The 17367-nt window shown below is 38.5% G+C and overlaps 1 protein-coding gene and 1 long non-coding RNA gene across 3 annotated transcripts in view; one reads left to right on the top strand and one right to left on the bottom strand.

Annotated features, from left to right (window-relative positions):
• The first annotated feature begins 742 nt into the window (after nucleotides 1–742).
• LOC120467962 (interleukin-2 receptor subunit beta) lies at nucleotides 743–17323 on the top strand. 2 transcript variants are annotated; one of them, XM_039656594.2, is made up of 10 exons: nucleotides 743–963; nucleotides 10058–10158; nucleotides 10250–10367; nucleotides 10550–10631; nucleotides 10723–10825; nucleotides 11370–11494; nucleotides 12607–12787; nucleotides 12875–12986; nucleotides 13188–13272; nucleotides 14791–17323. In XM_039656594.2, the coding sequence occupies exons 2-10, from the start codon at nucleotides 10092–10094 to the stop codon at nucleotides 15421–15423; spliced, it is 1506 nt and encodes a 501-aa protein (XP_039512528.2). In that variant the 5' UTR covers nucleotides 743–963; nucleotides 10058–10091; the 3' UTR covers nucleotides 15424–17323. The 2 variants fall into 2 exon arrangements, with proteins under 2 accessions (XP_039512528.2, XP_039512526.2); XM_039656592.2 differs by having other exon boundaries at nucleotides 10535–10631.
• The window catches only part of LOC120467981 (uncharacterized), a 39998-nt gene continuing 27979 nt past the window's right edge, over nucleotides 5349–17367 (bottom strand). The window contains exon 3 of the long non-coding RNA XR_005620165.2: nucleotides 5349–5679. This is a non-coding gene — a long non-coding RNA (uncharacterized LOC120467981). The remainder of the gene's footprint in view (nucleotides 5680–17367) is intronic.

The following is a 17367-nucleotide window of genomic DNA, read 5'->3' as shown; positions in this document are numbered from 1 at the left end:
CTTTTTTTATTACAGTATTATGGGCATTTACTGAAAACATGGCCGGTCGTTTACGTAAACGATCAGAAATCTACAGTTTATGAAATTATTCACCGCCCATTGCAAAACTGGTTTATTGACAAAATGTACAGACTTTCAGATGTTTTTGCAATGAACAAATCAAACAAAAGTAATTGACATATAAGCCTATAGTAGTGTATTATCTGTTGTTGCACCGATGTGTACACCGTGCACACATGATGTACAGCATCCCGAAGGGGGCGCTAGAGTTAAAGGTCTGAGCACATATTCTCAATCAATCAATCATTACAAAAATCAGTGCAAGTTCAAGTATTTTTATAATTTATTAACAAACTACAAACTGTAGAAAACAAGTAAATGCAAATTCAAATTCAAAAGCGTTTTTGAAAATACAAAACAAGTCCATGTAGCCAACATTAAAAATGTGATGTAAAATGGGTTTTGAAAATACACGTTTAAAACAAATTGGCCTTATAATGTAGGCTAAATTTGTTGCAAATTGCCTGATTAGATCTACTAAAATGTATTAAAAACTTGTATCAATTTTGAAGAAACTAGTCATAGACATACACATTCATATTAGGGGGGAAAAATGATAAATGCATTCCCGTTCGTAGCATATTCAGGTCAAATCACCGAAATAACGTCATTTAGGAAGAGGAAAACGCATTTCTGTGCCTGTGACGGAGATTTTAAGGAAAGAAAAACGAGGGGATTTTTAGAGGAGCTTTATTTCTGACAGAAGTGAGACGCGGTTTACAGAAGCGAGAAACAAACCGCAAGGATTTTACCATTGTGATCTCTTCAAACGAAAACACACACAGAGAGAGACAGAGATAAAGATATAACGAAAAGGGAAACCCTATGTCTCAAAAGCCTTGAGTAAATCAAGGTCTGAAAGTTTGAGCTCCCGCTGGACGACGGAGAGATGGAGGAGAGCAGGTCAGTTTCTTCATGTGTTTATTGAGTTATTAGGGAAACGAGAAACGATGGTCATTTCCCGAAATATTAATATCTCAGAAGCTGATGTCAAGCTCTCAGACTGATTTTAAATCGTAACTTTGACCCTGAAATGGGTCATACACGCAGTAATGAGCATTACCGGTTGAAACACACACAGCGCTGGTTCAGGGATGCGTTGACACAGTTCAGTTGAGTGAACATGATGAACCAAGCAAACTATTTCCACAACTTAACACTGAACTATGAGCCCGTAGTGTGTGTGTGTGTGTGTGTGTGTGTGTGTGTGTGTGTGTGTGTGTGTGTGTGTGTGTGTGACTGCTGGGATGGATGGTGTTTGTGATTAGTGGAAAGTTTTAGGGGACAGAGGATGTGACAGCAAAGGTGTGAGTGCTGGAGGATGTAGAGGCTCTCTTTTCTCGTAATCCACTGTGTGTGTTTGTGGTTTAGATATTTTTGGCGATTCTAGGAAGAAATAGCAACTGATAAATGGACTTTAATTCACCCCATCTTTGCTAGCTTGCTAATATTTTAGTGAAAATGAGAGTGGTAAATATCACCAGTAACTCGCTGAATGTTAAGAGAGAGAGAGAGAGAGAGAGAGAGAGAGAGAGAGAGAGAGAGAGAGAGAGAGAGAGAGAGAGAGAGTGTGTGTGTGTGTGTGGTAGCCTAATTCCAAACGTTTTTCACCGACCTAAATGTCTAGAATAGATTAGCCTACCTGTTTTGCGCAACTTTAAACGTTATCTAAACCCTCTTTCGCTAGTGGTTTAATGAAGCGGTTATTTTGTTTTTGTTATCTTGTCAAAGTAAGTTAGGTCGGATGGTTTTGAGGGATGAACCCGTTTGGTTTGTGTCAGTAACATGTTGTGCTCGAGCATAAAGGTCATAATGCTGTTTATGAAGAAGTATCGGGTGTTTTTCTTCGGACGGACTTTACCGTTTCCCTCAGGGATGTTGATTTAATTGTGTTGACACGACCCGAAACACAAGCTGTGAAAGTTTCTCTCTGTTTCGGTTTCGCCTCAGTAATTTGTCAGTTTGGATCTCAATTCAGAGGTTGTAATGGCCGATATGAGTGACTGAAACACAAGCGAACTGCACACATCGTCAAGCAAAAGTTGTTAGCCTAGCCTACTTTAACATGTAAATTCAGAGAACTTCTCGATCTTGTTCTCTGTATGCTGACAGATAAGTTCTATTTATGTGTTTGTTTCCTCAAATCGGCTCTTTTTTGCCCAATGGACGTAAAACTCACTTTTTCCATAGACTTTTTCACGCCCACTACTGCTTTCACTTGAAAATGTTGACAAGTGACTAGATATTAGGATATTACCGAGGGCATTTTCGAATAATTGTATCTAAAACAAAATAAAAAATCATATATTTGCATAATTTAAAAAAATACAGCTTGATAATTTCATCTCATGAAACGTATCATTTAAAAAATATTTTGAAAATAAAAACATTTTCATTTTTGCATAATTTAAACAAAATTACAGCTTGATTGGAAATTACGTTACATGTATTTGGCCTACTGTAATTTCCAAACAAGCTGTTGTTTTGTTTATTTTCTTATTTAGCTTATTTCAAAATAAATTAATGAAATGTGACAATTTATGTGATATATATATATATATATATAATATTTATTAATAATTATTTTATATATATATAATTTAAAAATAAAATATTTATTTCACTTTTCTTTTCTCCCCATACACATAAATTGTCAAAATTAACTTAAAAAATTTCAAAATTAGTTATTACTTTGTTTTGATGTAATTTGTTTTGATGTAATAGTTAAAAATAATATTTGTGAGGGAAAAAATATGGTTTCTTATAATTTAAAGTTGCATAAAATGCGCTTAACATAATGTGCGCAGCACAAATAGACGAGGAAGTCTAAGACCGGCTGAGGGTTATGGAAATTCCCTATAAAGTTCTCATTTTCTTCATGTTTGACACTCAAATATTCAGCAATGGCTGTAGTGTGTTGTAGTGTTTTGCTGCTTTAGTATTTATTGATTATTTCACATGCTTGAAAACTGTAACAAACGAGTAATGCACTATTAATTAATCAATTAATATAGTATAATTAGTATAATTAAATAATGAATTATTATCTATCAAGAAACTCTGAATAATTAATTAATAAGTAATAGCACTGATTCAATAGTTGAATAGTTCACTATTAGATGATCATTACTGTTTTTTCAAACCTCCCGTGACTAAGAACTACTGGTTCATAATTGAATAATGAATAATGTGTTATCAATTCTAAAGTGAAGATCACAATTAGGATCTAAAGTGAAAACTCGACTGCCTGAAGTCATAGTGCGCTTTTGAGGTTTTTGTAAGGTTTTTGATAGTAATGACTCAAGCACTACTACATCCTTATATGAATCATTATCTGGATCAGTATTCTTGCGTTACTCACTTGTTCCTGTGTGTTCTAAACTAAAAGGTTCCAAAAAGGTATTTTTCATCCCCTTTTCTTCTACTTCAATGCCAATGTTTTGTTCACCAAAGAATCTCTCAGGGATCAGTTCTTAAAATAACTTTTTCTTTTTTAGCATGAAGAACATTTTAAAAATCTAAAGAAACATTTTCTACAGTAAAGAACTGTTTGTGAAATGGAAAGATTTCGTCATGGATGCCAATAAAGACCTTTATTTTTAAGAGTGTTGTGAAAGCATTCAATACATGCAAGAGTCAGTATTATAGTGTTAATCTTCTTCCTCATCATAACCTCTGCGATTGGCAAGCTGGATTTCAGATTTCCATTCTTGCCTAATTTTCAACACGAGGGCTGGGTAAATATAGGACAGAACACATGTTGGGCTAATTTTACCCAGCAAATTGGGTTGTTTATTTAACTCATCATACGGAGTTGATTCATTTTTACTATAACATTTATTAATGTTAACAGATTAACTTAAATCCTCTAAACTTAAAAAAATAATAATCCACGCAACCACTGGTTTGCATGATAATTCCTTCATTTTTGATCATATTATTCAGAAAAGCATATTTTAATAGTTTTGAATACATATTGCATACATTTATTTTATGCAAGTGCATTCCATCATGGGAAAAGATCAACGTGTCACATTTGACCATTTTGACGGAGCTGCACTCTCCTGAAGAGGTCACAAAAGGCATGTGAACCCAACCCCTGGGTTGTTACATCTGACCTAGGATCTGGGTTACACAAAAACTACCCAAACACTGGGTTGTTACGTCTGATCCAGGATCTGGGTTACACAAAAACTACCCAAACACTGGGTTGTTACGTCTGACCCAGGATCTGGGTTACACAAAAACTACCCAAACACTGGGTTGTTACGTCTGATCCAGGATCTGGGTTACACAAAAACTACCCAAACACTGGGTTGTTATGTCTGACCCAGGATCTGAGTTACACAAAAACTACCCAAACACTGGGTTGTTATGTCTGACCCAGGATCTGGGTTACACAAAAACTACCCAAACACTGGGTTGTTACGTCTGATCCAGGATCTGGGTTACACAAAAACTACCCAAACACTGGGTTGTTACGTCTGATCCAGGATCTGGGTTACACAAAAACTACCCAAACACTGGGTTGTTACGCCTGACCCAAGATCTGGGTTACACAAAAACTACCCAAACACTGGGTTGTTACGCCTGACCCAAGAGCTGGGTTACACAAAAACTACCCAAACACTGGGTTGTTACGTCTGACCAAAGATCTGGGTTACACAAAAACTACCCAAACACTGGGTTGTTACGTCTGACCCAGGATCTGGGTTACACAAAAACTACCCAAACACTGGGTTGTTACGTCTGATCCAGGATCTGGGTTACACAAAAACTACCCAAACACTGGGTTGTTATGTCTGACCCAGGATCTGGGTTACACAAAAACTACCCAAACACTGGGTTGTTATGTCTGACCCAGGATCTGGGTTACACAAAAACTACCCAAACACTGGGTTGTTACGTCTGATCCAGGATCTGGGTTACACAAAAACTACCCAAACACTGGGTTGTTACGTCTGATCCAGGATCTGGGTTACACAAAAACTACCCAAACACTGGGTTGTTACGCCTGACCCAAGATCTGGGTTACACAAAAACTACCCAAACACTGGGTTGTTACGCCTGACCCAAGAGCTGGGTTACACAAAAACTACCCAAACACTGGGTTGTTATGTCTGACCCAGGATCTGGGTTACACAAAAACTACCCAAACACTGGGTTGTTATGTCTGACCCAAGATCTGGGTTACACAAAAACTACCCAAACACTGGGTTGTTACGTCTGATCCAGGATCTGGGTTACACAAAAACTACCCAAACACTGGGTTGTTACGTCTGATCCAGGATCTGGGTTACACAAAAACTACCCAAACACTGGGTTGTTATGTCTGACCCAGGATCTGGGTTACACAAAAACTACCCAAACACTGGGTTGTTACGTCTGACCCAAGATCTGGGTTACACAAAAACTACCTAAACCCCAAAAATAACCCACGTAACCCAAGTGTTTTAGAGTGTGAGAATCCAAACGGTCAATGAGAGAGGACTGTCTGTTATGACTAACTGTCATTATCACTCGCCTCGTGACATGGAAATGCACGGATCGTCAGCACACCGCTCCTGTGTCGCCGGCTGAAGCTGCAGGACGTTCATGTCAGTGTTTCCAAGCAGAATTCTGAAAGGACATCAAATGCAATAGGTTTTAGAAATGCATACAATATGAAATGAGAAATCCCACTCAGTCAAACGGTTTATATGTGTTTTGAAGGTAATACAGCCTGATGCAGATTAGCACATAATAATGATGTAGTTCAGCTAAAGATGAATAACTGTGTGTCGCAGAATAAAGTTCATCTCTAACTGAAGGAGATCGTGATGATGATTTAAGGTCATCCTGTGCTGGAACTGAACGTTATACAGCCATAGTTTCATTGCTGTAGGTTTTTATGAAATAGACATCAAAGCTCACGAGATATGCTTCACATATTATGGCATTGCTTTAGTATCAGCTTTTAAAGTTTTTATGGCAGCACCATTAGGTCAAATATATTTTTTTCATTAAAGGTCAAAATGGAAATGTTGTTGATGAAACCTGTCCTAATTAGGCTGTTTCTTGCGATGGTTTAAAGAGTTAAGAGTAGACTACATTATTCCTTTATTACAACTTTAGGTCAAATTTATAGTATTTTTATTGACAATGACTGTAATTTATTCAGCCTTTCTTCACTCTTTAAAAGGTTTTGCATCGGTTCTGTGAAGAAACTTTAACATGCACTGAATCTTTCCATTCCACCGAAGGTTCTTCATAGTGGAAAAGCGGTTCTTGAAATGCTCTTCACAATCAGAAAAACTTGTTTATTTTAAGAATTGATGAATGAAAGAAACAAAAAATTCTGAAATACACTGTCTGTAAAGCTGCTTTGAAACAATATTGTGAATTGAATTGAATTGAAAAATGGTTGAAATTGTACACATTGAAAATCCTCTTACTTTTAAAACTGTTAACAAGCAGCTTGGCGGAATTTATTCAAGTTTTACATTTTTCATAATGTAATAGTGACCACACACACACACACACACACACACACACATATTGAACCTAAAAAGAAAAAGCAGAAGATATTGGAAATAGAATACATATTTTAACCTCTGTATCACGTCACACACACATTTTGAAACCAGCTTTACGATCCCATCCTGTGTTGCCTAACGCCTGATGGTGAAGCTGATGCAACGGCTGGTTTTACTCAGAGTAGAGGATGAGGATGAGGTCGCGTTCTTGGTACTGATAAATGCATGACATCACAGGACACGTTATTAGACGCATTCACTACATCTTACAATATATCTGTGTTTTGTGCATTTCTGAAATGAACAGAAGATCACTCATGGACATTTTCTGTAAAGCTGCTCTGAAATGATGTGTATTGTGGAAAGCGCTTTACAAATGCACAAATGTGAATTGAAAAGTTTCATTGAGCTCAACGATCATAGTTAATGATGTCTGATGAATTCTTCTGATCTATAAACATCGTTCTACAGTTATTCCTGCTCATATGAAACATCCAGCGATATCGACAATAACTGATGGAGTTTTGTTTTTCTGAAAGAGTGAAATGAGAGCAGCACACACACCTGTGTGTGTGTGTGTGTGTGTTTCCTTCTCCTCGTCCCACACTGTGAGAGCAGGTGCAGCCCCTCGGATGTGTGTGTGTGTGCGGTCAAACGCTCTCACATACACTCCTTCATCTTTCACTCCATCAGTGGCGTTATCTCCCTCAAACCATGCACACAAAAACATTAAAGATTTCTTGCTTTGCAACCATTTATATAGAACCGTTTATTGCAATTATTAATAACTATTATTAGAATGCATGAGGCTTTACAGGAGTTGGAAACTTGCAGAAACAGTAAATTGTTGTTTTATCCCTGTTGCACGTCTGCATGCGTCTGAACGAGGCTCTGTGTTATTATATTATTATTATATTAATATATTGGCTTACACTGAATGAACACTGGATCCAGCTTTTATTAAACGTGTTGATGGAACTATTGCACTCATTAAACGAGCTGCGAGATAGATAGATAGATAGATAGATAGATAGATAGATAGATAGATAGGTAGATAGATAGATAGATAGATAGATAGATAGATAGATAGATAGATAGATAGATAGATAGATAGATAGATAGATAGATAGATAGGTAGATAGATAGATAGATAGATAGATAGATAGATAGATAGATAGATAGATAGATAGATAGATAGATAGGTAGATAGATAGATAGATAGATAGATAGATAGATAGATAGATAGGTAGATAGATAGATAGATAGATAGATAGATAGATAGATAGATAGATAGATAGATAGATAGATAGATAGATAGATAGATAGATAGATAGATGCAGCAAAGGGGTTTTAGGAGCGTAACCACAAACTGTGGTCTATTCTCTGGTGCAAAGCTTCTCGGAAATATATGTGGCCATGACATACACACACACACACACACATACACATACACACACACACACACACACAAAAACACACAAAAACACACGCACGCACATACGTAATTTTTTTCCTGCAGTATATCACATATAGAATAAAGCCTGCAGTGTGTGTGTGTGTGTGTGTGTGTGTGTGTGTTGATCTGAATGGCCAGAAACAGCTTCCCACACACTTCTTGTTTCCTGCCCTGATCTTCAGTATAAATGTCACCTCAGCCCAGGCTGGTTATCCATGACCTGTTTTACGCGTGTGTGTGTGTGTGCGAGTGTGTGTGTGTGTGTGTGTGTGAGAGACAGCGCTCTCAGACTGGAACATGAGTGTGTGAGTGCAGCTCAGCGCCGGGACGTCTCCGTTCATCACACGTATGTAACACACTTTATTCACTCTGTAGAGTTATTGTAGAGAAATATCAGTGTGTGAATTATGATTATGAATGAAATTAATGAATATCTGAGAGGAATAAGAATCATCATCATCACACACACACATTCTCCTTCAATACGAATGAATGAAAGCTCAATTTCTTTTTTTGAGAGATTTGATGTGATTTCTACATCATTCCCGGTGTCATGTTCATGTTCATTTTCATCGGTTTACTCTTTTGAGCATATTTCTGAAATATGTTGCTTTATGATTGAGTTTAAACCATGAATAGTTTTCTTCATTTCTGGATTATTATTTACGGTTCAAGCAGGAGGAAAAAAATCAAAGAGGTTGAAAATATTCCACAGCATTGAATTATTTATTATATTATTATTATATATTACACACTGGCAATGATCGCTTCATAAAAGTGTTATGATTGACTTTAAACACTGAATAGGTTTCTTCATTTCTGCCGTTTATATATGATTATACATCATATATATATATATATAGCCTATATATAGCGTATATATATTTATATATATAGCCTATATATATACAGCCTATATATATATATATCATATCACACACTGGTAATGATGCATCATGTTCCCGTCATCATCACCAGGTCGTTCGTGTGTGTGTGACGACACTGAAGCCTGTGTCTCGTAAACCTTGTGGGTGATGAGTGTGTGTGTGCGGCTTTGGGTTTTTCCACCTATCACTCATTCGAGTGTGTGAGTTTGGAGGGGAATGAGCACACACACTTTATTCGTCATCAGTTCTGGCTTACAACTGCACACTTCATCTAATTAATATTCACGTAATCAAGTGTCTCTCTCTCTCTCAATTCAATTTTTAATTTCAAATTAGCTTTATTAGCATGACTAATAAATGTTATGTGTGTGTATGTGTGTGTGCAGTGTGTGATTAGGGATCTTTTACCTTCAGCGATTGGTTTTTATCTCTCTTCTTTCTTCAGTCGAAACGAAATTAAGTTTTTGATGAAACATTCCAGGATTTTCTCCATATAATGGACTTCAATGGGGTCCAAACGGTTCAAGGTCCAAAAGAGAGTTTCAGTGCAAACTGTTCAAAGGACTTTAAACGATTCCAGACGATGAATAAGGGTCTTATCAAGCGAAACGATCGCTCATTTAATAAATAAATAACAAAGTTTAAGTTTTATAAGCTCAAATGCTCGCCTTGCTGTTCTGTGATGCGCGTTCGTGACTCTCCTGTTCATCAAAACGAACAAATCTTTTTTCGAGTCATTTCGTTCATTCAACAGACGCCATCTGGAATCGTTTAAAGCCCTTTGAACAGTTTGCACTGAAACTCTCTTTTGGTCCCCATTGAAGTCCATTATATGGAGAAAATCCTGGAATGTTTTCATCAAAAACCTTAATTTGTTTTCGACTGAAGAAAGAAAGACGTGGACATCTCGGATGACATGGGGGCGAGTAAATTATCAGCAAAAGTTTTTTTTTTTTTAAATGTGAACGACTCCTTTAACGAGGTATTGTGTACTCTATGTGAGAGAAATGAATTGGTGTTGACGTTTTATTCATATGTGTGTGTATATAAAATTCTTGTTGGGTGAAGTGTGAATAATTCAAAACTGAATTGTTACAATAAAGGTGTATTAAAATTTAAATAAAATCTCTCTCTGTCAGATTTACAGATGTGTGCTGAGAGGAAAACAGCATCATGACGATGATGATGACGATAATGATGATGTCATTCCTGTATTCAGCCGCAGCGCTTGCACATCAAAGTAAGAACTACAGACCAGTTGTGTGTGTGTGTGTGTGTGTGTGTGTGTGTGTCACTCAGCAGATTAAGCTTGTGTTGCTCTCTCTCTCCAGCTCTGGAGTGTTATAATGATTTTAGAAACATCTTCACGTGTGTGTGGGACACACACTCTCTGCACATCCGACCCGACACCAGCTGCACCCTCATCGTAACGGTTACAAAGCAACAAAAGTAAGGAAACTTGAGTTCATAACTTTCACAATATTACTGTTTTTTTAATCAAATAAATGCATCCTCGGTGAGCAGAAGAGACTTATTTTAAAAACATTAAAATCTTACCGATGTCACCTTCTGGCTGGTAGTGTATATTACAAACAAATGGGACATAAATTGTTCAGTGTGTTTGATCTTAGTAAATCAGTAAAGAACGCGCAGATGTTGGCGGACCCGACCCGGACACACATTCGCTCCGCCACCGTGGATTTTAACTTAAAGGTGAATTGTCCATCATCCACTGAGTAAAAACATGAACATGTCATGTGACACGTCATACAAAAGTGTATTAATGCTTTCTCTTCTGCTGAAGAGGGGTATAATAACGTCATTCGCCCAGCTGGAGGAAGAGGTTCGATGTGAAAATTACTCCGAACCTTTGGCTAAAATCGCACCGCATGATGTATCAATGACCGGTGAGTCAAACACAATCACACACACACACGACTCACACGAGCATCAGTAGTTGTGGGAAAATTATATTCACACACAAAAAAAAAAAAAAAAAAAGGTTCTGTTCTAGGTTCAATTTATTTATTTTTGTCAATGAATTGAATGTACTATATTTTATGTTTTTTATTTAATATTTTGTAGTACTAATACTAAAATATATTTGTGCTGAATTTATAGTCCATTTATTCACTTTTTGAGCGTAGACCTGAAAATTACGTTTTCAGCTTAATTAAACTGACGTAAATCTTGAATGCTTTATTTATGAATCCTGGAATCATCCATTCAGATCTAATGTCAGGTCCAGGATCAGTGCTTCTACACCAGTGTGTGTGTACAGCTCTGATATTAGGATAACACACGGCTAGTTTCAGTGGTGCAGGAGGACTGTGTGTGTGTGTGTGTGTGTGTGTGTGTGCACACTGTGTTTGTACAGGCAAGCGTGTCTCTTGAGTGATCATTGCCTGACATTGAGTGGTGTGTGTGTGTGTGTGTGTGTGTGTGTTTCAGTAGTGAAACTGGCTCCTCCTCAGAAAGTGGAAGTCCGCGGGCTCAACGCTTCCTGGACTATCAATTCAACATTACACACACCAATGTTTGAGGTCCAGTTCAGAACCGCTTCTCAGAGCTGGACGGTGAGCATCTCAACCGCATTCACACGATTTCTCTATACTCTACACACACACACACACACACACACACACACACACACCTTAAAGTGCCTGTTTGAGCTGCGGGTGTGATATTACTCATAAATATCAGAGTAACAGAATTTGAAAGATAATAAAGATATTGTTTGATAAGTAGGGCTGCAACAAACGATTATTTTGATAATCGATTAATCTAACGATTAATCGTCGATTATTTTGCCAGCTAATCATTAAGTCTGGAACATTTATTCAGCTTTTACCCCATTAGTTAAAACATTGAGTTATACATATTCTTACTATAATATAAAAAAAGAAAATCAGTTCAGCTTTTGAAATGGTGGTTTTAATGAACTTAGAGCCAACTAAACAGGTAATTCTCTTTAAGTTTAACTCTCTCTAAGCGTTGTTTAATAAGCCCACTGCTTTTGATAGAACTGAAACAGAAAAAGGGTCATTACTTCAGGACACAAAAAGGGTAAAATATTAATCTTCAAACCATTATTATAGATATAAAATTACAATAGTTTTTTACATGAGAATTGAGCTGACCGAGATCGGCTCCTCTTTTGCCGGATGTTTCCAACATGCATGTTGTGCTCCCGTGAAGAGCAAGTATTGCATGTATTGCACATGACAGAATTATTGGTTTTAAGTTTTGTAAAACTTTGCTAAACCTTGCTAGTTCGGATTCGTTTGCACTCCGTCATAATTCGCGCTGTTTTTACTTTTACCGCGTTTGGGCTGCATTACACTCTAGCGCCAAAGCGCCGTAGCGGTCAAATCGCGATATTGCACGCCCTTACATTAGGTCACGTGAGATCAGACGATTACTCGACAACAAAGATATTTGTCGACATTTTTTTTATGTCGACAATGTCGACTAATCGTTGCAGCCCTATTGATAAGTGAGAGAGCTCTGATTGAAGTCCTTGAAAAGTCCATTTTACAGGATCTGTCCGAACCCTGTGTAAGTTTGTTTTACGTTTGATCTGAAGAGTGTGTGTCTCAAGTGTGTATGTGATTTAGATGCAGATTCAGAACCCACTCATAGAAATTATTCTGTCCGTGTGTGTGTGTGTGTGTGTGTGTGTGTGTAGGATGGGAAGATAGGACATACTGGAGCAACTCATCTGGATCTTCCGGAGGATGATCTGTACTTACAGGAACGCTACGTGATCCGCGTGAGAGTCAAGCTTGATCTTACATTCGCGAACTGGAGCGACTGGAGTCAGGAGTACAGCTGGACATCGGAAGTGGGCCGGACCCGCCCCACACCAGGTGACACACACACACACACACACACACACACACACTAACACACACACACTCCGGTGACACTAACACTCAGGCGCTGTGTGTCCTCAGGCGTCCCCGTGTTGCTGCCGCCGGATTGGTCAGTCGCAGGATTCACACTGACAGGATTCACTCTGGTTCTCGTATCGGTGTGTGTTCTCATCTTCTGCGACAGGAGAAAGAGGTGAGAGACGCTGATAACACACACTCCATAATCCAGAACCAGATAACGATAAATCTAAACGATAACTATGATAATGATAACGAAGAACCTATAACTATAAAGATAAACATAATAACTACTGTAACAATAAGTATGATGTAATGGACTGAGAACAAAGACGTGACCTGGCTCTGGTGTTGACGAGTATCGCTCTTCCCTCAGCCTAAAGAAGAACTGCTCGCGGTACATCCCTGATCCCGCCATGTTCTTCGGAGATCTCAACTCTCGACACGGAGGGAATTTCACGGTGAGTTTACGCTTGTTGATGATCATACTCTGTTCATCGGTTGGCCAGCAGAACTGGGTTCTCCATTCTGTCACCGACGGGGTTTCGCTTCCTTCACTGTCGCCTTCTGGCTTGCTTAGCTCAAGACATTTAATATAATATTCAACATTATTATTAATCTTCGGCATTGACAGCCTTAAATGAGAACATAACATATATATACTGTAAATGAACTAAATTATTAACTTTTTTACAACAAAAATGACCCATCACTGAACTTACTTAAACTGGAATATGATGCTATCTTTGTTTTTATCTGCTGTACAAGAAAAGAAAATTAGGGGCTTTAGGGGCGGGTAGTTAGAGGAACTTAGTTATAGGACCTATAGCACTGGTTTAGGCCGACTCTGGAGGAGGAGGAGGAGGAGATCAGTTCCTCCTAAACGAGTTCCTAGAACTAAAATCGTTCCTAGTTCCGAACGAGAGCTTCCGCCGACAGTTTTAGGAACTATGAAGTCGTTCCTCCGGTGCGAAAGCCTTCGTGTTGCATTATTTTCTTTTCCTTTGAAAAGCGCCATATAAATATCTGCTGCATTGACAGCATTATACAAGAACTGAACTGGATGATGACATCACTGTTTAGTCCAGACCGGCTATATATAGATATATTAAATAACTAAATTAATAACTTTTTTACAACAGAAATGAAACATCACTGAGCTTACTTAAAGGAGTAGTTCACTTTTAAAAAACTTTTGCTGATAATTTACTCGTCCGAGACGTCCATGTCTTTCTTTCTTCAGTCGGTTTTTGATGAAAACATTCCAGGACTTCAATGGGAACCAAACGGTTCAAGGTCCAAAAGAGAGTTTCAGTGCAAACTGTTCAAAGGGCTTTAAACGATTCCAGACGACGAATAAGGGTCTTATCAAGCGAAACGATCGCTCATTTAATAAATAAATAGCAAAGTTTAAGTTTTAGAAGCTCAAATGCTCGCCTTGCTGTGTTCTGTGATGTGCGTTCGTGACTCCCCTGTACGAACTCCTTCATCAAAATGAACGAATCTTTTTTCAAGTCATTTGGTTCATTCAACAAACGATGCAAGGCGAGCATTTGAGCTTACAAAACTTAAACTTTGTTATTTATTTTTTAAATGATCGCTCGTTTCGCTTGATAAGACCCTTATTCATCGTCTGGTGTCGTTTAAAGCCCTTTGAACAGTTTGCACTGAAACTCTCATTTGAACCTTGAACCGTTTGGACCCCATTGAAGTCCATTATATGGAGAAAATCCTGGAATGTTTTCATCAAAAACCTTAATTTCTTTTCGACTGAAGAAAGAAAGACATGGACATCTCGGGACGAGTAAATTATCAGCAAAAGTTTTTTTAAAAGTGAACGACTCCTTTAAGCTGGACTGTGACGCTATTCTCTTCTAAAAACAAACTTTGTTGCTTTATTATGTCTGTAAAGCTGCTATGAAACAATATGCATTGTATATGTGTAAAGCTTGACGTCTGACTCGCGTTCTCTCCTGCAGTCTTGGCTAGGGCCGTTTTTAGCGCATGAGAGCTTCATCAAAGTGGACACGGAGTGTGTGAGTCCCGTGGAGGTCCTGAAGCCAGCGGACGCCGGGGATTCCCGAAGCTCACCCCGAGACCGAGACAGCGGCGGCCTGCAGGACCGATGGGACGGAACCAGCAAATCCTCCAACTTCTCAAACTCCACCTACTTCTTGTCCCAGACCTCGAAGGGGGCGATCGACACCCTGGAGCCCTGCTCGACGGACTCCTCCTACGGGCCAGCAGGGGGCGTCAGCGGGCCGGACCCGGGTCACGCTCACGTCACTCGCGAATCTGAAGAGAAGGAGCTTGAGCTGAAGACCCTGGAGAGGCTCCGGCAGGACACGCAGAGCCCAGACTCGGGTTTCGCCGGCGGGGCCGAGGACAGCATGGAGGAGTCGGACCTTCCCAGTCCTCTGGCGTTAAACCTGACCCGGCTCCTGCCACAGGGCCTGCCGGCTCCTCATCCCATCATGCACCTGGGCTTCAAGCACACGCCTGGTTTCAGCTGCGCGTTTCCGGGACTAATGGAGCTGGACCTTCAGAGCCCGTGTGGGATGATCGAGCCCTCTAGTGGCGATTACATGCCAGTGAAGAGTGTGCAGAATTAGCATTGTTCACGGTTCAGACTGAAGAGGTCATGGATAATCAGGACTCGCTGAGCTGGAGTCAGAAACGCTCAGGGCTTGACATTAACACCAGCAATTTACATTTTGCAAAAGCCATCTCATCAAAAGACATCTGAAATAATAAACTAAGAGCAAAAATATAGATTTTTCTATATGTGAAAGGCTTCCAATGATCATTTTCCTCAGAATAGATACCGAGCGTCAGGGTCATGTTAGTCGAGCTCGCATCAGTGACATCAGCGGATCCACGTCTACTATAGGAAGACAACGCATATCAATGTATATATAAGATCGTTTGTTTCTCAGGAGCTCGTTACCCTCCTCCCTCCCTATGCTACATATATTTTAGTATGTATAAATTGGGTATCTTTTGAAAGCTTAAGAGCTCAGAATTCATCCTCTGAAAACCGTTTTGAAATTGGACGCTGTGTTACCATAGAAACAGCGCTCTAAATTCTTTTATCGGCTCCTCCCCTTTTGGCCGTAATCATGCTCCATAATTTATGATCAAAACCTTTTCTAATCTTTTTCAAAGGTCAGAAAGGTCCATATTTTGTGACAAAAGTGATATTTGGACGGAAATGTATTAATTTGTTATGGCATAATGCATGGATTGTTTGTCACCCGGTGGCTATATTTGGTATTACGCCTGTACTTCAATTTTTCTGATATCAAATTCAAATTTGGAACACAGCTTGGTTAGATAAATGGCTTTTGGTTTAATAGTAATTTTAGGGTGAAAAAAAAAGTCTTGTAAAATACATATTTTATATTAAAAAGTAGTATTTGATTTACTGTAAATTTAAACTTCCATAACTTTCACTTCAGTAATAGTGTTTTCTTTAAAACAAGACCAAACTTTGGTCTATATTCCATAGCATTCTTGAATTACAAACATTTAAGTTTGAAAAGTGCATTTAATGTGACAGTGACAGTGAGTGTAAACAGTTGAGAAAGAAAACATGTGTATCGGTATATTGGATCCGTGTGTGAGGTCTTAAAGTGACAGCAGCCCGATAAACCTGCCGCCAAATTATGAGATAATATTAAAAATATCTATATGGCAGATTTCACCATGGTTTCAATGTCAATATTCACAGTGACTGGAGAGCAAAGAAGTTAATGTCAAGCTCTGGATGTCATCCAGCATTTGTTCTGCCATCATCTACTCATCTTCATAATTGAACACAGAAGATGTTTCTCGCTGCTCTTCTCTCATGAACGCAGCTGTACCACAAAGTGCCTTTTGAAAGACTAGGATTATATATAAACTGCTATGATGCTTGTACAGTCTTTGTTTTGAACATTCATTGCTTGTAAAAGAGCAGCCTGAACATTCTGCTAAACATCTTCTTTTGTCATTCAAGTCATACCGGCAGCAGCTTGAGATGACATAACGCTAATAAATGATGCTCTTTCCCCACCAGGGTTAAGAAAATTATATATACAAATATTTTTTCCTCCTGTTTCTCACTCATGATAAAGTCTTGATGTTTAGTTAGAGAAGGAGATTGACATGAATGTATCTGCTTCAGTCTGCTCTCGTATGTACAGGACAATGTGGAGTCACTCCTGGTTTCAATCCGTTTGTCACACCGACTGTGTGAACGCAAAAAGAACAATTTCCAGTTTCTTTCCACCAAAATTCAACCGTGCAGTTTGCAACGTACACACCTTATGGAAACTAAAACTATCCGCTCAGAATATTATTATAGTTTCAGATGAGAGGATTTATTAATATGTTTTACACCCCGTAATATATTATTTTAATTTATATGTTTTCATGTCTTATGTTTCATGTTTACCCGCTGTTTAGAAGATTGTAAGAAGTCTGGGACTTCTGTTTGCTGCTAATTTATATATTAAAACATTTGTGCTCTGATTGGATGTCTAGGTTTCTCTGATTGGATGTGTGGATGTCTGGGT

This window comes from Pimephales promelas, chromosome 8, assembly GCF_988280905.1.
Source record: "Pimephales promelas chromosome 8, fPimPro1.hap1.1, whole genome shotgun sequence".
Lineage (NCBI taxonomy): Eukaryota > Metazoa > Chordata > Actinopteri > Cypriniformes > Leuciscidae > Pimephales > Pimephales promelas.
The sequence above is the reverse complement of the archived record's forward strand: the minus strand, read 5'-3'. Positions and strand labels throughout refer to the sequence as shown.